The sequence below is a fragment of the Heptranchias perlo genome, chromosome 1, assembly GCF_035084215.1.
Source record: "Heptranchias perlo isolate sHepPer1 chromosome 1, sHepPer1.hap1, whole genome shotgun sequence".
In the NCBI taxonomy this organism is placed as follows: Eukaryota; Metazoa; Chordata; class Chondrichthyes; order Hexanchiformes; family Hexanchidae; genus Heptranchias; species Heptranchias perlo.
This window is the reverse complement of record NC_090325.1, coordinates 95,003,554-95,024,063: the sequence shown is the minus strand read 5'-3', so window position 1 is coordinate 95,024,063 and position 20,510 is coordinate 95,003,554. Positions and strand designations below refer to the sequence as shown.

The window sequence follows — 20,510 nt, the reverse complement described above, 5'->3', positions numbered from 1 at the left end:
AATCTGAGATAGATAGCTTTTTGGCAACCAAAGGTATTAAGGGATATGGCCAAAGGCACCTTTATGGACTTAGATCACAGATCAGCCATGATCTTAACAAGTGGCGGAGCGGGCTCGAGGGGCTGAATGGCCTACTCCTGTTCCTATGTTCCTATTTCATCTGGGCCTGGAAATTTATCTACTTTTAAAAATGCTAATTCCCTTAATATTTCTTCCCTCACTATGTTTATCCCATCCAATATTTCACACTCCTCCTCCTTAACTACAATGTCTGCATCGTCCCACTCTTTTGTGAAGACAGATGCAAAGTATTCATTAAGAACCATACCCACATCTTCCACCTCCACACATAGGTTACCTTTTCAGTCTCTAATAGGCCCTACTCTTTCCTTAGTTATCCTCTTGTTCTTTATGTCTTTATAAAATATCTTTGCGTTTTCCTGGATTTTACTTGCCAATATTCTTTCATGCCCTCTTTGCTTTCCTAATTTCCTTTTTAATTTCACCCTTGCACTTTCTATACTCCTCTAGACTTTCTGCAGCATTGAGCTCTTGGTATCTGACATAAACTTCCCTTTTTTGCCTCATCCAACACTGTACGCTCCTTGACATTCAGGGGGCTCTAGATTTGGGAGTCCCACCATTTTTCTTTGTGGGAACATATTTCCTCCTTGAATGTCTCCCACTGTTCAGTCACTGATTTACCTTCAAGTAGTTTTTTCCAATCCACTTTTGTTAAATCACATCTCAGCTTAGTAAAATTGGCCTTTCCCCAATTGAAAACTTTTACTCCTGTTCTATCTTTGTCCTTTTCCATAACCACTCTAATTCTAACTGAATTATGATTACTACCACCAAAATGCTCTCCTCTTCCACCTGCCTAGCTTCATTCTGCCCCCTCTCTTGTCGGGCTTGCTATTTGGCCCATCAACTGTAAAGAGGCAGGATGGCTCCCTTCAGAACAACTGCCTCCTTTCTCTTTGGCTCCGATGTGTTTTGGGGGAACCTCAGTTGGAGCAGCCATGACCAGCTCTTCCTTATAAGGATGGATTGGGGCAGGTACCACAGAAGTGATCTTGCAGTCCACTCCAACCATCCAAATGCCTCCATCCATCCATCCATTGTGGGACAAGGTCATTCTGCTTTGATGCATTTGTGGTGGCAGAGTGGCCCCAGTGGAATTTCAGGGCCCTTGTCTCTAGGTACAAGGCCAAAGATTATTATCATCTTAATTGCAGGGAAGTTCTCCCTGCCGCTTTTCCCTCAAAGGTACCCTCGAGTTGGCCCTCTTGCCAGCAGTTTGTATCTCCTGCAATTTCACTTGGACTTGCTCCTCCTCACTCATGCTCCCCCAAGCCATCCATCCTGCAATACACTAACTGGAGTGGATAATCTGTAATGGTGCTTGTCACTGTAGGGTGCTGTGAAGTGCTTGATTGAGGCTGGACATCAAGTCTGTCACCTCCTTCTCTTGGGCACCAAAGGAACAGAAAAAGAACATATTTTAGAATCCTGGCAGTAACACACTCCTTGAAATATAGCTTCACATGTGTTAGGCTGCAATGCCTGCCTGTGTGTGTGGGAGTAAATGATTGCGTGAATAAGAAGATAAGGAATGAAAAGCAAAGGATTCTAACCAGGACCATGGAGGAGGCCTCCGACCTTCACTTGTCCCCTCCCTCCCCCACTCCATGGCCAGAATTTCCATAGCCCTCCCCTTATTAGTCAAAGATCGCTGCTTTCATGACTACCCCTCCCATTCCCCTCTCCCCCCATCTGCATGTATTGCCTCTTGTTTTGTGCAGCATTTTCCTGCAAGCAAATATAGAAGGGACATACGTTAGAAAGATGAATGTGAGAGAAATTATGTGCTACCCAAGTGCCCAGGGCACCAGCCACTTTTGAGAGTGTGGGATCATGCAACATTTTGATACAAAATCGTGCCCCATGTGTTTTCAGCATACTTGGTGCTCGTTGCCTGCCGCATTTAATGGGTCATTGGGTCAGCACATTCATATGACAATACTGCACAGTATGCTGGAACAACAAGAGCATGCCTGTATATTGAAAAAGATGAACAGTTGGCAAAGTGCAAAGGGTGAGAGTGCACCAAATTTACAGTGAGCTGCAGTTAAGATGCATTGTAAGTCTCTATCATAAAATAAAGGCACATGTTAGCCTATCTACCGTGGCAATCTTGTGTAACCCAGCAAATGTCTTTCTTATCTGCTCCCATGTTCAGGCCACAGGTGAGGCAACATTCATTCACTCTGTCACCTCCATCCCTGCTGCTTTATTTATTGATGTGGATTGAAGAGTGACCCTTAACTCCAAAAGGACCAATATTTCTCTGCAGGAACACCAAAGCACTGTGACTAAATGGTGCTGTCCTCCCTCCATAGATGCCTTCAGTTAATTTTTACCCTCATTTACAGGACAATTTTAAAGATGACCAACAGTTGTTTAAGAACTGCTGGCACCAAATAATTTGCCTCCTGATCCCATGGTGTTCCCAGCATGCTATGCACTGTGCACCAAGAGTGCTGAATATTTATTTATTATAATGAGCTGACCCTGCATTATAGCAAAACCACCAAGATCAAAAAGAGTGGGCAATAAGATGAATCTTGACTTTTGTTTAGCTCTGGTAGTCTAGCTGCAACAACAATAACATACTGTCCTCTCTTTATTGTTTCACAGGGATTGTTTGGTGAAAAATACGGCAGCATTCGCTTACCCGGAGAGGTTGAGACTTCTGAATTTGAAATGATTCTGGATGCTGCTGTGGAAGCGCAGGTGGACACGAGAATCTTGGAGGAGTGGTACTGTAGAGATGAAAACTCTGTCCCACCAACATACTACCTCAAACCAAAGTCTGAAATGCTGAAAAATTACCAGAATGTGGTAAAGTTCCAAAACATTCCAAATGTTTTCAGTATATTTGTTTATTTCTCTCAGTCTCCCCGTGAATATTTTCAGCATTTTTGAATATCGTTTTTTAAACTCTTAAAGTCTTTTTTTTAATTTTTGAAGTTGTTTAATGCATGATTTAAACAGAGTATATTGTTTAGAATGTGATGCAATGGAAATATCTATTCAAACATTCTGTTGGTGTACAATGGTAGATTTTCTGAGAGCTGGCCCACGGCGAAGTACCTGGCTCGCTGCGGGCACAGATCAAAGATTTGCAGGTGCGCTGCCCGTAATTTGCTGATCCATGTTCGTGGTGGCTCATGTACCTCGCCATGGGCAAGGACTCAAAATATTTACCCTATAAGCGACAACTCTTCAACTTTGTGCTGTCACTGGGAATCCTCACCTGCTGGAAGTGTCTATTGGAAATTCAAGCGCATGCTGGACACAGTTTTCCAACCATTCTTGGAAATGGCTTCTGCTGGAAGCATGAAGTTGAAAAGTTACCCCTCTATTGTAGGGGTACACAGGGATGAACCATCAACTCAGAGGCCTCCCACCAAAACTCTGTTGAGGAAAATCCCAGCTCCATCTCCTCAGCCATGAGAAACTTCAAGACTGAATTGTAACTGCAGCATATGCATCAACAAACAAACTACTACAGATTTAGATAAGTACACTTTCCCAGCCTCCTTTCATCCGAATGGAATTTGTTGGTCAGTTGGCTCACTGTGAGCTTGTGGATTAAGGGAATCAGGGGATATGGGGATAGGGCGGGAAAGTGGAGTTGAGGTAGAAGATCAGCCATGATCTTATTGAATGGCGGAGCAGGCTCGAGGGGCCGGATGGCCTACTCCTGTTCCTATTTCTTATGTTCTTATTATATGATTATCATATAGCTAAATATTTGTCTACTGATATCCCCAACAGTAATTTCTGGGTTATGATTGTCAAATGGAATATGACCTGGACCTGAAATGTAATGAGAGGAGGTCATTTTCAAATGCTCAAAGGGCAAGGCACCATACAGGAAGAGGATGGTAAAAAAAGAGAAGGAACTGATCTCCTCTGATTGTACATCAGATCCAGGCCACGTTTCATCTGATAGCCTACAAATTACTATTGGCGATATTAGCAGACAAATAGTCAACATACTTGTTTGACATTCCTCTGTAAGTTGCTTTAACTTGGGTATTAACCCATGTAAAATAAACAGGTTAATGCCTCTATTAAAATAGTGGTCAGAGGAAAACCATGTGTTAAACATTCATCTGCATTTTTAGCCTTATAACATCAGCAGCACCTCTGTGTTCTGGTGAACTTTGTGATTTGCCTGAATTTGGATTTGCCTGTATTGTAGATCAAATGATTGGAAATTCTTTCTCAAGTACTTATATTTTTGGAGCACAAGTAAAACCATGTTGGATAGTTTTTACAAACCATCAAACTAGAAAAGCAATCCTTGTATAGCTCCAGTGACACCTTATTTTGCCCATTCTTGTACAGCTAGATGTCAGTTCTTTCAAGGGAAATGGATTCCTTTTAAAGGCAAAGGGAGGTTCATCCCCAGTTCAAAAAATACAAGATCAAATGTACAGTAGGAAGCCCATAAAGAAGCTATCTCTGACTGTCAAAACTGCCTCTGCACCCCAGCAGTGACTCAGTGTCACGACATCAGGCAATGCTGCCACAGGGTGCCAACTGGCGGCATTCGAGTCCCCCGGCCTTCTCTCTTCATACATGTATTTTCCAGCAGGGTCACTGGATGGCAATCAAGACCAGAAGCTCTAGTTTTTTTTTTGCCCTTTTCCCTCACCAATTTCAATTGAGATCTGACACCGTCCTGGTTTGTAATGCTCAATAACACGGTACAGTGGATTAGCCCACTGAGCCTTCAGTGGCCCCAAACCTCTTTTCGAAATGGATTTCTGACCAAAACTTTATGCTGTACTGAAGCTGCAGTTATTGGGGCTAAAATTCTACAAACCTGGGGATGCAAAGCCCTTTTTTCTAAGTGGGCGGGGTTGGAATTTGAGCAGGACCGAGTTACACTCCCCTTCCCTTTAATCTGCATTGAAAATTCTACTGGGAGTTTCTTGCAGCCATCCCCTTTAAAAGAGGCAGGACTGGCAGAATGATGTTATCCACCAAAATTCCCACCAGTCCCTCCTGAGTTTCCCCCAAACTCAATGGCCCAGAATTTGCTGTCAAAATATCAGTGAGTCTAACGGCGCTCACTATTATTTATGTGCAAATCGCACAGCAACTTCCGGCGAGGGTAGATGCACGGTTAAACGTGCAAAATCTGAAAGTTGCTGTCCGAGATGCTGTTAGCTTCATGAAAACGGCATCTCGCTGTCAGACTCACCATTCAAATGCATTGAACGGTGTGAAGTTCCTGTATTTGCACAGTAGATACGAACTAAACTCGCAACAGAAAGTTAGGGCTTGTCCATTTCAGGCTAAGTACCCTTTTAATGACGTGATAAGTGTTAATTACTGCCAAACAAACTCTCTGGCACTGAAAATTAACTATTACACATGTTGAGTCTCATTCCTTCAGATTTTAGTTGTTGGAGATTTTTTAGAAATTTAAGATTAAAATTTTCTTTTTACATTTTCTTTCTGTCTCTTTTTTCTCTCTCTCTTAATCCAATCTGTCTTCCCCTCTCTTTATTTCTCTTTTTGTACCTGATTTGACACTGAATTCACCCACTTTAATTTACACTTCCTTCTCAGTCCTTGCGATGTTCATTTCACAATCCTTCAATCCGGTTGATTAAGGAGATACACAATTGCTTGCCCTTTTCGTTAAGATCCCAGATGTCCTGCAGAGGGTGCTGCTCCGTTTCCATCTTGCACTCCCAGCAACTTCCAGTGCAAAATCTCATGGAGATTAAAGGGGAAAGGGCAAGCCCCACCATGAAGCAGACGTACATGCTTGACACTGACAAAAGTGTGGCTAAAAAAAATTTAGAAGGCTGGTTTCCCTGCAACAGCCGATCACTATCGGCTGCTGCAGGCAAACTATCCTTTTGGGAAACCAGCTGCTTCCTTAAGATTTAAGAAAAAATCTTCAGACTGCACACCCAACTTTTTTAGGCTGTGGCATTGCTCCACAACCAGTTTCATTTCCCCCACCCCCATCCAGTGGATGCCCCAGCTGCAGTGCCAATGGTATGGGTACCCACCCGATTTATGTAAGTGTCCCTGACCCTGAAAAGTGGAATGTGCTCAGGGACATGACTAGTGCGTGGGTAGATCCACCCCAAATAGGCTACCTGCAAATTTTCTGGGCCACAAGGCCAGTTTATGCATTTGTTCAACAAACTATAGAACAATAATCATGTCAGGAACACTTGTATCTCATCTCTTAGAAACCTGTGTTGTTGATCTGCTAGATTTCAACTTTCAGTAGACCACAATATTTTTATTTGTCACAAAATTGATGTTTCACACTTTTAACTACCCCCCCCCCCCACCCCCACCGCCCCATCTTGAAATGATGTGCTGCACCAAAGGCCAACTCTCTGGACACCCAGCAGCATTACAATCACATTGTTATGATGTTAAATATTTAAAATGCCATCTAAAGGAGGCTTTAGCAATGCTATTGCAAAACAGCCTTGCCTTGGCAGCTCTGAGTGTGATGGGTTGAATTCCGCTGAATTCCAGAGAGAGGATCATATTCAGTCCTGAAAAATGTGCTTTTTTGAGCTGAGTTTGTCAGCAGCCAGTTCGCCTCTTGTTGAAACCACATAATGTGCTGCACAGAGGAAATGGATCCTAAACCCAACCTCAATCTCTGTTTCTTTCTACAGTCTTCAAAATGCCTGGTACAGACAGACCATCGTTAAAATTGATGTGATGTTCTCCATTTCCTTGCACAGCATGTACACTAGTAAATTTCATCACTGTGTTAAGCCTTGCAAGAAAATCATAAATGAGGCAAGTGGAATAGAGTGATAATACAGAACATTCCTGGACCTTAGATGGACTCTAGATTACATAGAAGGCACAGAAAAATGTCAACATGTGCTCCTAACATACAGTACTAGTGCAGGCTTGTTTCAAGCTTTTCAAATTGGACAGAAGAATGAAGGTCTGCCTACAGGTGGAACCTTTCATCAGTACTCCCATATCAGACATTTTCTTTAAAGCAGATACTTTATTATTTTTCTCCATTTTCTGGGTGACTCGCGTGTGTAAATCTAAAATATTACAATGAGTAAAACAAGAAAACATGGAAGCCCAGATTTTCCACTGGGCTTATGCCAGCTCCCCTGCATGACTGATGAATAAAGAAATAAGGGCATACATTAAGTACATTGACAACAGAGGAGAGGATGACAAAAGGGAATACGAAAAGGTTAGGAAAGAAGTTTTAAAAAAACAATTAGGAAGGCAAAGAGAAACTATGAAATTAAATTATCAAGGAATAGAACAAGAAATAGTAAAGTATTCTACAGACACATAAATAACAAAAAAAAATCAGGATAGGGATAGGGCCACTAAGGGATACCCACAATAAACTCACAGGTAATGACAACGAAATGGCAGAATCATTAAATAATTACTTTGACTCAGTATTTACCAGGGAGATTAACATGGTGGGCATGATCTTTTTTGATCTCTTCATCTAATGTCATGCCCACGAAGAGATCAAAAAATATATAAAGACATTTAAGATAGAAAGGGGGGAAATAATTGATACACTAATCAAACTTAGAAAGGATAAAGCCCATGGTCCAGATGGACCCGCGCATATTAAGAGAAAGTGGGGAAGAGATAGCAGATGCACTATTACATATATATAAAAATTCATCAGAAAAGGGAATAGTGCCAGAGGACTGGCGGTCAGCTAATGTGATTCCTGTACTTAAAAAGGAACATAGAACAAGTCCAGGGAACTATAAACCAATTAGCTTAACGTCAGTTGTAGGAAAGATAATGGAATCCTCACTGAAAGGTGTAATGGAGAAACATCTAGAAACTGAAAATATAATAAAGAATAGTCATCATAGATTTCAAAAGTGAAGGTTATGCTTGACCAACCATATTGAATTCTTTGAAGAAGTAACAGAAAGTTAGACAAGGCTAATGCAGTAGATGTAATATATTTGGATTTTCAAAAGGTCTTCGATAAGGTGTCGCATAGTAGACTCATGACTAAGGTCAGGGCATATGGAGTCTGGACAGGTAGCAGAATGGATAGCAAGCTGGTTACAAAACAGAAAACAGAGAGTAGAGGAAGGTAGTTACTCAGACTGTCAAAAGGAGCGAAGTGGTATTCCACAGGGATCGGTGCTGTGACCACTATTGTTCACCATTTACATAGATGATTTGGATTGAAGTACAATTTCAAAATTTGCAGATGACACCAAATTGGGGGGGTATAGTTAATACCAAGGAGGACTGCGACAAAATACAGGAAGACATTAATAAACTTGGTGGCATTAAAAGAACAATGTATTTACAGTTTTATATCCCAATCTGCATGGGTCATTCCTGTAATAGTGTTGGGGAAGTCCTGTCATCACTGGAACATAGAATCATAGAATTATTGCAGCACAGAAGGAGGCCATTCGGCCCATCAAGCCTGTGCCGGCTCTTTGCAAGTGCAATCCAGTTAGTCCCATTCCTCTGCTCTTTCCCCATAGCCCTACAAATTTTTTTCCCTTCAAATATTTATCCAATTCCTTTTTGAAAGCCATGATTGAATCTGCTTCCACCACCCTTTCAGGCAGTGCATTCCAGATCATAACTACTCGCTGCGCAAGAAAGTTTTTCCTCATATCGCCTTTGGTTCTTTTGCCAATCACCTTAAATCTGTGACCTCTGGTTCTCGACCCTTCTGCCAATGGGAACAGTTTCTCTTTATTTATTTTATCTAAACCCTTCATGATTTTATGAAATCTCCTCTCAACCTTCTCTGCTCTAAGGAGAACAACCTCAGCTTCTCCAGTCTATCCATGTAACTGAAGTCCCTCATCCCTGGAACCACGCTAGTAAATCTTTTCTGCACCCTCTCTAAGGCCTTCACATCCTTTCTAAAGTGCGGTGCCAAGAATCGGACACAATACTCCAGTTGTGGCCGAACCAGTGTCTTATAAAGGTTCAACATAACTTCCTTGCTTCTGTACTCTATGCCTCTATTTATAAAGCCCAGGATCCCGTATGCTTTTTTAACCGCTTTCTCAACCTGTCCTGCCACCTTCAAAGATTTGTGCACAAAAACCCCCAGGTCTCTCTGTTCCTGCACCCCCTTTAGAATTGTACCATTTAGTTTATATTGCCGCTCCTCGTTCTTCCTGCCAAAATGTATCGCTTTGCACTTCTCTTCATTGAATTTCATCTGCCATGTGTCTGGTGTCTGCCCATTCCACCAGCCTATCTATGTCCTCCTGAAATCGATTACTATCCTCCTCACTGTTTACTGCACTTCCAAGTTTTGTGTCATCTGCAAATTTTGAAATTGTGCCCTGTACACCCAAGTCCATGTCATCAATATATATCAAAAAAAGCAGTGGTCCTTCTATCAACCCCTGGGGAACACCACTGTACATCTTCCTCCAGTCCGAGAAACAATCGTTCACCACTATTCTCCGTTTCCTTTCACTTAGCCAATTTTGAATTCCTGCTGCCACTATCCCTTTTATTCCATGGGCTTTAATTTTGCTGACAAGCCTATTATGTGGCACTTTATCAAATGCATTTTGAAAGTCCATATACACATCAACTGCATTGCCCTCATCAACCCTCTCTGTCACCTCATCAAAAAGCTCAATCAAGTTAGTTAGACATGATTTATTCTTTTATTAATCCACACTTGTCCAAGTGACTATAAATTTCATCTTTTCTAAAAGCTTCCCCACCACCGACGTTAAACTGACTGGCCTGTAGTTGCCGGGTTTACTCTAACACCCTTTTTTGAACAAGGGTGTAACATTTGCAATTCTCCAGTCCTCTGGCACCACCCCTGTATCCAAAGCTATGGGAGCTAAATTCAGCCCTGTCATTCCAGTCTGATTGCTGGACTGTTTCTATCTGAATTAAGGCACCATCTATCTCAATCCAGTAATTGCAGATCCACAGCAAAAAGTTATTCATAATATAATTTTCATTGGCAATCTCACTCAGATAGACCATGAGGGTTGCTGGTGTGGGAAACAGAGCTCTCACACTGGAGCAGTATGGGATTTTCTGATGAAGGTTTAAGGCACATTTTTAGAGCAGAGTAGAAGAGGCTTTGCTCTGCATTTAGCCCAAGCTATTACCTGAACTCTGGGGTAATGGTCAGTGTTGAAACTGAGTACAAAGAAGTGTTCTGTTCGTAGGCACTGAGACCCCTCACCTTTGAGGAGCACAGAATTCACCAATATATGACCATTTTAATCATTGTAAAGCTACTGTAGCTTTGCTTTTGTTTCCCCCTCCCCCGTCTGTTGCCAATTCCCCTCCATAATGTAGCATTCTTTAAATAATTGGGTTTTTTTGCTGCCAATTTGAACTTAGTTTTATTTTTCTCTGTCTCTTTACGTCTCCCCGAACGTGCTTCACAGGTGCTGCAATTATAGGGTGATTAAATGGAATTACAAGTACACATAGGGCCTTTTGCCTTTTCACACAGGTGAAAACATTAAAAACCTGAGTTGCAGCAGCACGTCCGAACATGAAGTGGTTCAATTTGAACTAAATTGGACTATTTGTGAATTTATCCCTCTTGTACCAATTGGAGACACTGATTTTGCAGCTCAATCCAGCAAGCAACCCTTTAAGCTGAGGAAACCCTTAACGGCATGCAGAAATTGTCAGTTTGTCAGAGCCTGCAAGCTGCACTCAAATACTACAGAAAGGGAATATATTATTGCATGGTGATTTTATTCTTAGTCACTAAAGCATTTCTCTTCATTGTGTCCTTGATAGATATTCCATCTTCTGTGACTAATGCAGCTTTGTTTTGGTTATTTTTTGCTTATTGTCTTTTTTGACAAGCAAAGTAGAAGCATCATTGAAAAGGATTTCACTATGTGCAATAATAATAATCAAAACCTTTCACTACTCCCAATACAATTCATGCGATATTAGATATTGGAGGTGCTCGTAAACTTCTGTCAATTTTGAATAATACTGATAAGGGGTAGAATTAATTCCAGTCGTAGTTGCTTTATGGCAATAACTGTAAAGTTAAGTGAAGAAACTTCAGCATTATGCACTGTAAAGTAAATGAGGCAGTGCCACAAAAGGTGTTCATTCCCCACACCTTATGTTAGCCACTGCCACTAATGCCGTTTTCACATTGCTGGCTTGTATGGACCTCCCCCAACCATTGGGGAAGATCCACAGTCAGTAAATCAAAGTTGCAATTCACAACTTTTCAACAACTACATCCACAGCTGTATCTGTTGCTACTTGTGCCTTGGAATCAACTGGGCAGATTCCACAGCATCAGCAGCTAAGGGCGAATCATTTCAAACCATTCTGTATAATGTAATTATGATATAGCCTGAATTTACTGGCACATTCTACTCAATTTTGAGGCAGTAATCAGGCATCCGCGAGTGGAAAATTGATGAAGGTGCTGCCCCACTGAACCCCACAAAAGTTTCACCCCAACATAGTTTTCGCCGGGTGGGACCAGTGGCAGTGGAAGTGCCCGCCTCAAACAAGCAACTGCTTCATTCAGGTTATTTTGGTCATGCTTAGTATTTCCTGCCATTCCAGTGTGCAGGAGTTGCTAGGTGGCACTAAATATATTGGCGGTCATAGACAGGACACGGTGACATTAAGCTAAGTGTATTTCGGTCACCTCTTCATTTATTTTTTGCGAACACTTAGGTTCTTAGGAATCTTTCTGCCCATTGTTGTACATTATTTTTTTGTCCCCAGCACCATTACTGGCATCAATAAATTTTGCAGTGGGAATTCTCCTATTTGTTGAGTTGGGAAGAACACAACCAATGGTATGTCGGGCTCCAGGAGAGATGCTCTGTGCCTATCTGCAGTACCTGGGCAAGCAAATCCACTGACAATAACAGTCAGCTGTAGCCTGAAACTGGGCTCCACCTCTCTGCAGGTATGCTGCAATGCAGACCTACAGGGATGGTGTCTTGGGCTGGCACAGAGGGCCACCCTCCTCATAATCACCTTGTGCAGCACCACCTCCAGAGTGGTCCAGGCACCTCTCTTCTTAGTCTCCCCCCCTCCCCGCCCCCTCCCTCTTCAGCCTTGGCAAAGGTTGGTGATGGGTTGAAAAGCCTTTTGAGGCTCTCTAAAAGAGTTCAGAATTTTTGTCACCTTATTCTGACACTCCCCTTTAATTGTCGCCAGCCATTTAAATTTCACTACATGCAATTTTCCATGTTCACTACTAGTATGCTCCCTACACATATCTGAATCCGTCTCCGAAGCTATGCTCAAGAACTGTCCATGAAAATTTGGGTGCACAGCACACTTCCATTTCAGTCTGTACAAAACCCACCAGTAGCCACTCGAGTTTAAACTACACCAAAAACAGGAAAATGTAAACAAAATGTGCATACTATAGGAGTTATTTTCTACTCCCATGCACTGGTGGCATAAGCATGCATCAGGCACAGGGAGGGGATGGGAAATTGTGTTCCAGGAGTGCAGTGCCTGTTGTTTTCAGCATTGGAGATCTAAGAGGCTCCTGCTGTTGGAATGTGTGAACCTCATTAAAGACCCCAAAACCATTTAACTATAGAAATTTGTGGCACAGCAGGAGGCTATTCGATCCATCGGGCTCGATTTTCCAGTGAAGTAGCGGGTGAGTTGGGGGCTGGGGTGGCTCCGAAAATCGAGGAAATCCCGAGCGGGTTCGGAACCTGGCTCCAACCCGCAGACTTCTGGGTTCCCCATTGACGTGTCTGGGTGCCCGCGCACCTCCCGAATGCAGAAGTCCCACCGGCAACTAAAGCCGGCGGGACGATAGTTAAGAAACTTATTTAGCTACTTAAAGTACTTAATTTTATCCACATTAAGGCAGGGGTCCAATTTTGAAACAACCCCAGCGTGTTTCTCGTGCTGTGGGAAACAATCCAGCTGCCAGTGGGACATTCAAATGCTTGTTTGACAGATGGGGAGGAAAGGTGAGTTCTTGCTGCAGGGCACTCAGAACTTTCACACAAACTTTTGGCTGCAAGTTTTTTGTGTTTTCACTGAAAATTCTTACTTTCCACTCACAATCCTTCTGTTCACACATATTTAACAACTTTTTGGACCCCCTCAAACTCACACCATCAGGATGGGGGGGAGCGCCATGGCTGCACTCACCACTCTATCCGAGGACGAGCAACATCACCAGCTTCGCCAGGTACGGCGTGCACTTCCACCATTTGCAGCTCCACAACACAGTGCTGTGCCACAGGCACCTGCACAAGAGCACAGAGGGCAACAACAGAGAGGGTTGCCGTTTGAGGAGGCCCCATCTGCCACCCACATGGAGGAGGAGGAGGAACCCATGGACAGAGCAGTGGCTCACCTGGCTGTTCGTGAGGCTAGGGAATCACTGATACGTGAACGGTTCTCCTAGCATCAGAAAGTGTGAAGAGTCCAGTCCTCACACCACCTGGAAAGAGCAGCGCCACAACAGGCCGCCCACCCCTCCCTGCACAAAACAGTCCTGCAACTACACATACACACTGTAAAGTGACCCAATGAGTGGCGTCAAGTGTCGCAGTTCATGGTGAAGCTCATGAAAGGGCCGTTTCACAAAAGCCAGTCAAAAATGGGCAAGACATGGAAGCAGTGGTGACAATCATAAAATTTAATGTCACTTTAACAAAAACTAAATATAAATGAAAAACATGACAGTCTGTCAAACACCCTTGTGCATACCCTTCGTGCTGACAAAACCTTCGCCTTTCTTTTCCGACTACTTCTACGTGGTGCATCCCCTGTGGCTGCAACTAGTAGCAGGTTGCTCATGTTCATGCCCTGACTGTTTATATGCTTTGGGCCTACGTCCTCTGGGTTTTGGAGCCCGTGAGGGCCCCTCCAAAGACGGCTCCACCTGTACCTGTGCAGGGGCAGACTCGGCCACCTGGAGAGGAGGCAGCATTGCGGGTACTGGTTGAGAGGGGGGCAACGGGTGAGATGTGGGAGCGCTTTGAGTGGTGTCCCCACTTCCGTGTCCCCTTTTGCCATCATCCCTCTCCTGGACCAGGCCCACATCACTCCTACCACCCTGCTGGAGAACAGTTTGGAGGATATGTGTGATGCCTTGGAAGCCCAGTTGTAAAGTTTCTGTCTGCCTGTTTAAGGCGGCAGAATGTTGCTCACCCTGAATCTGAACGGCCATTGTCAGGGCCTGAATGGACTCATTTGTGAGCCATGCTTGAAGCTCAACGGAGGCTAGCCTTCTCTCCATTGCAGACATTCCCGCACTTATCTGTGACACTATCTCAGAGATGCCCTCATGTCCCTGTGACAGTATCTCAGAGATTCCCTCCCATATCTGTGCCCCTATTCCACTCATGCAGGAGTTGGACTCCTCCGTCCTCTGCGCGATTGTGGTCCGGATGGATTACATCGGCACATATTAAAAGAGTTAGGCAGGAGATAGCAGAGTCACTATTACATATGTATAAAAATTCATCAGGAAAGGGAATAGTGCCAGACGACTGGCAGACAGCTATCGTTATTCCTATATTTTGGATATATTCCACCGATTTGTTAAAGCAAATCATGTTTACCCAACTTGATTGAGTTTTTTGATGAGGTAATAGAGAAGGTCGATGAGGGCAATGCGGTTGATGTGGTATTTATGGACTTCCAAAAGGCGTTTGATAAAGTGCCACATAATAGGCTTGTCATCAAAGTTGAAGCCCATGGGATAAAGGGGGCAGAGGCAGCATGGATACGAAATTGGCTAAGTAATAGGAAACAGGGAGTAGTGGTGAACGGTTGTTTTTTGGACTGGAGGGAAGTATCCAGTGGTGTTCCCCAGGGGTTGGTACTAGGACCACTGCTTTTTTTGATATATATTCATGACTTGGGTGTACAGGGCACAATTTCAAAATGACACAAAATTTGGAAGGGTAATGAACAATGAGGAGGATAGTGATAGACATCAAGAGGACATAGATAGACTGGTGAAATAGGCAGACACGTAGGAGATGAAATTCAATGCAGAAAAGCGTGAGGTGATACATTTCAGTATGAAGAACGAGGAGAGGCAATATAAACTAAAGGGTACAATTCTAAAAGGGGTGCAGGAACAGAGAGATCTGGGAGTATACGTGCACAAATCATTGAAGGTGGCAGGGCAGGTTGAGAAAGCGGTTAAGAAAGCATACGGGGCACTGAGCTTTATAAATAGAGACATAGAGTACAAAAGCAAGGAAGTCATGATGAACCTTTATAAAACACTGGTTCGGCCACAACTGGAGTATTGTGTCCAGTTCTGGGCACTGCATTTTAGGAAGGATGTGAAGGCCTTAGAGAGGGTGCAGAAGAGATTTACTAGAATAATTCTAGGGATGGGGGACTTCAGTTACGTGGATAGACTGGAGAAGCTGGGGTTGTTCTCCTTGGAACAGAGACGGTTGCGAGGAAGTTTGATAGAGGTATTCAAAATCATGAAGGGTCCAGACAGAGTAGATAGAGAGAAACTGTTCCCATTGGAGGAAGGATCAAGATCCAGAGAACATAGCTTTAAAAGATGATTGGCAAAAGTGCCAAAGGCATCATGAGAAAATACTTTTTACACAGCGAGTGGTTGTGATCTGGAATGCACTACCCGAGTGGGTGATGGAGGCAGATTCAATCATGGCTTTCAAAACGGAATTGGATAAATACTTGAAGGGAAAAAATTTGCAGGGCTATGGGGATAGGGTGGGGGAGTGGGACTAGATGGATTGCTCTTGTGGAGAGCCGGCATGGACTTGACAGGCCGAATAGCCTCCTTCCATGCTGTAACCATTCAAAAGAAAACATTTGAAATAGGAGATAGAACCTCTCCAGGGAACTACAGACCAGTTAGCTTAACGTCAGTGGTAGGAAAGATAATGGAATCTCTACTCAAAGATGTAATAGAAAAACATCTAGAAAATGAAAAGATAATAAATAGTACGGATTTCAGAAGGGAAGTCATGCTTGACCAACCATATTGAATTCTTTGAAGAAGTAAGAGAAAGAATAAGCAAGGGTAATGCAGTAGATGTAATATATTTAGATATAGACTCATAGACTCATAGACATTATAGACTCATGACTAAGGCCAGATCATGTGGAATCGGGACAGGGGACAGGTAGCAGAATGGATAGCAAGCTGGCTACAATAGAGAGAGTAGGTGGGAATATGTCGTTCCACAGGGATTGGTGCTGGGACCACTGTTGTTCATAATTTACATCAATGATTTGGACTCAGGCATCAGAAGTACAATTTCAAAATTTGCGGATGACATGAAATTGAGGGGTATAGTTAATACAAAGCAAAAATGCGTTAAAATGCAAAAAGACAATAATAAACTGGCAGAATGGGCGTGTAATCGGCAAATGAATTTCAATTTAGGTAAGTGCGGAGTGTTGCATTTTGGTAGGAAGAATAAGGAAGTCACATGCTGCTTGGATAATAAGAGTCTAAATGAGATAGAGGAACAAAGGGATCTCGGGGTACAGATACACAAATCACTAAAAGTAGCGACACAGGTTAATAAGGACATAAAAAAGGCAAACCAAGCACTGGGGTTCATTTCTAGAGAGATAGAATTGAAAAGCAGAGAAGTTATGTTAAACTTGTATAGAATCTTGGTTAGGCCACACTTGGAATACTGTGAACAGTTCTGGTCTCCATATTATAAAAAGGATGTAGAGGCATTGGAGAGGTGCAAAAAAGATTCACAAGGATGATACCAGAACTGAGATGATATACTCTTCAGGAAAGACTAGATAAGCTGGGGCTCTTTTCTCTGGAAAAGAGTAGGCTGAGGGGTGACCTGATAGAGGTCTATAAGATAATGAAAGGGTTTGATAGGGTAGACGTAGAGAAAATGTTTCCACTTGTGGGGGAGTTCAAAACCAGAGGTCATCGATATAAGATAATCACTAATAAATCCAATAAGGAATTCAGGAGAAACTTCTTTACCCAAAGAATGGTAAGAATGTGGAATGTGCTACCACAAGGAGTAGTTGAGGCAAATCGTGTAGATGTATATAAGGGGAAGCTAGATAAGCACAGGAAGGAGAAAGGAATAGAAGGGTATCCTGATAGGTATAGATGAAGTAGGGAGGGAGGAGGCTCGTGTGGACCATAAACGCCGGCATAGACCAGTTGGGCCGAATGGCCTGGTTCTGTGCTGTGGACTCGATGTAACTCAATGTAACTCTTGTACTCTATTCACCTATTCATAAAACCCAAAATGCCATTGGCCTCTTTTATGGGTTTATCTACATGTACACATACTTTGAAGGAATTATATATTTGAACCCCAGGTCTCCCCATTCATCCACACCCTTCAGCATCTTTCCATTGAATCTATACTTCCATTCCTTATTTTTACTCCCAAACTGCATTACTGCACACTTTTCTGCATTAAGTTGCATGTGCCACTTCTTTGCCCATTCCACTAACTTGTATGTTCTCCTGAAGGTTTTTACTGCCCTCCTCACTGTTTGCCAAACCTTCTACTTTTTTCTAATCAGCAAATTTTGAGATTGTGTTCCTATACCCAAGTCCAAATCATTAATATAAACTAACAAAAGTGGACCCAGCATTGACCCTGGAGTACACCACTTCCAAACCTTCTTCAGTCTGAGCCACACCTATTTACTCTAACACTGTGCACTCCTAAGTAGATTGAATGAAATGAATATTTGGCCATGATTTCAAGGTAGTAATCTCATCCTGTAGCTCACAATCTTGTTATATTTGATATAATTCTCCTACATTTTGCATTGCATCAGGGAACTCTTCCTTGCAACCGTCACTTGCACCGAACTTTCTAGCTTCTCCGTCATGGTGGACCTCCTAGATGCGCCCCTAGTGGTGCAGGAACACACCATTGGCACAGTGATGAAGGAACCTTCCCCTGCTCCCAAGAACTTTGACGGGCACAGTAGCGGAGGACCCAAGCAGGCACATCTCAGCATCTAAGTGGATGTTCAGGGTCATAGTACTCAATGCGGAACAGTGTAGTATACAGTTTATGCTGCTTGTAAGGAAGATAATCGCACCTCATTAAACAAATTCTATACTTCCGTTTTTCATTTACCTTACTTTTATACATACTTGGAAAATCAGCCAATGTGCCAAGACATAAAGAATCTGTAGAAACTGAAAGAAATGCCATCTGTGTAACAATCTAATATGTAATAATCTTCCCCTGTTACCTTGACCTTACAAATAACGGTGGGCATGCACCCATTTATATGTCCGATTCGCTTAAGGTTAGAATGGTTAAGTCACGTTTGCATTGACAAGAAAGCTATTGTTTTCTGTTGAACTTGATCTGATCCTCTTACAAACATGTTTTTGCATTTTGATCAGTGGGGCTATTGTATACTCAGCTTTCAGGAAACGTTATTTCTGGCTACGCAGGCATCATTCTCTTTCCAGAATAATTCAAATTCTAACCATTGTATTGAACACCAACAACATAATTTGCAGGCTTAGCTGACATTTTATTCAGATATTCTTACTTTGAAAAAAAGAGTGTAGCCAATAATTTTATTTTGGCCAGTCTCATACTGCAATTGTATTCCAGTCTAATAGTGCTGTGGAACATGGAGAGGGAGCAGAGGAGATTCACTAAGATGATGCTAGCAATGAGAGGCTTTAGTTATGAAGAGAAACCAAAGAAGGTTAAGAGGAGATCTGATTAAGGTATTAAAAAATTATGAGAAACTACAGTATTCCATTGGTTAGTGAGTTGGTAACTAGAGAACATAGATATAAGATCATTATCAAATGAATGAAGGGAGAGGTTAGGAGAATTTGTTTTTACGTAGAGTGTTGTCAGGACATTAAATGTCCTATCATTAACAGTGATGGAAGCAGGATCCATAATAGCTTTAAAATGTGAAATGGATAAGTAGTTAAAAAATGAAAATTTTAAAAGGTATGGGATTAGAGCAGGGCATAGGAACTAAGTGGACACCTCCCTTGTTCTTCAAATAGCACCATAGGATCCACCTGAGAGAGTAGACAGGATCTCAGTTTAACATCCCATCTTCGACAATGCAGTGTTCCCTCAATATCACACTGAAGAGTACTTAAGTCGCTGGAGTGGGTCTTGAAGCTGTGACCTTCTATCTTAGAGGCAAGAGTACTGCTACTGAGCCAAGGTTCACACTTATCTCCATACATAACGTTTGATAGTCTGTTTGGCATATTAGAAATTGTTATGATCATTTTGGCTAATTGCATTGCCTGCAATGTGCTAAGAATTAATATCTAAATTGACCCTGATTGATGAAACAACATATGCTAACCAGCACCTATTCATTTATTTGAAACTGTAAAAAATTGATAATAATCGTAAGTACAGTAATATCTTTAAAAAACACGAGCATATTAATTAAACATCAGCTCCCTTTCCTGAATGTCCTTTAACAAACTATGTTTTTCCATATACCCAACCACTAGATCCCTTAAAATAATTTTGAATATTTTTCCCAAAGCTGATGTTAAATTTAATTTTGCTTTCTTAAAAAGTTCCTGGACCTGCACCTAAAGTGCTGTAAGCTGCAGGGCTACGGACCGGGTGCTGGAAGGTGGGATTAGAAAGGACACCTGGTTGTTCTTCGAGCTGGCGCGGACACGATGGGCCGAATGGCCCCCCCCCTTCTGTGCTGTATCTTTTTTATGGTTCTATGGTTCTATGGTTCTAATCTCTCAATCCTTTTATTTACATAATGGAGACGCTACCAGTGGGTCAATGGCCAGATCAGTAGCCCAAATCATGTTGGTTTATTTTGAGTTGCAAGTAGTTTTATGCCCAGGTTGTACCACATTTTACATTTACAATTCTACAGGTGTAGATGAGGTACAGTTTGGGTAATTTCCTTGATTATTATTGTTGTTAGTCAACACTAGAACTTTTTGGACAAACTATTATGGAAGGCCCAAGCTTTCTTGACTGACCTCTTAGCTTACATTAGATCCCAAAACAATATTAAAGCAGAGGCCCTCTTGTTACAACAGAGTGCATGATATGTAGATATGTTTAATGATGCTCACCGTTATCAAGGTGTAAATCGTCCAGCAACTTGTGGTGAGGAAGAGATACCCCGTGAATTGTGAATCACCAAAGGTTGCTGGATGATTTATGGACCGTTAGCTTTGCGAAAATGGCAGCTCGCCCTCAACCGCCCCGTGAGTTTCATGACTGTTGCTGCATTTGCGCATTAATTGCCAATTAAACTTGCCACAGTAAGTTAGGGCTGGTAATTAACAGCATAAGTACCTTTTTAATGAGATTTATGTTGCTGCAATGCAACTCAACTTCTCCGGCCCAGAAAGGGAACAATTTAAACTGTGAAGTCTCATTCCTACAGATAGTAAATTGTTGTTAGAGATTTTTTAAATTTTTAATTTTTTTCTTACTTTTCCTTTTTGTCTCTTTTTTCTCTCTCAC

At 42.3% G+C, this 20,510-nt stretch overlaps 1 protein-coding gene across 1 annotated transcript in view; it reads left to right on the top strand.

Annotated features, from left to right (window-relative positions):
- Window positions 1–20,510, top strand: part of LOC137300804 (NACHT and WD repeat domain-containing protein 2) — a 107,899-nt gene that overhangs the window by 73,242 nt on the left and 14,147 nt on the right. The window contains exon 4 of the mRNA XM_067970431.1: window positions 2,701–2,904. Coding sequence (XP_067826532.1) covers window positions 2,701–2,904 — 204 coding nt within the window. The remainder of the gene's footprint in view (window positions 1–2,700; window positions 2,905–20,510) is intronic.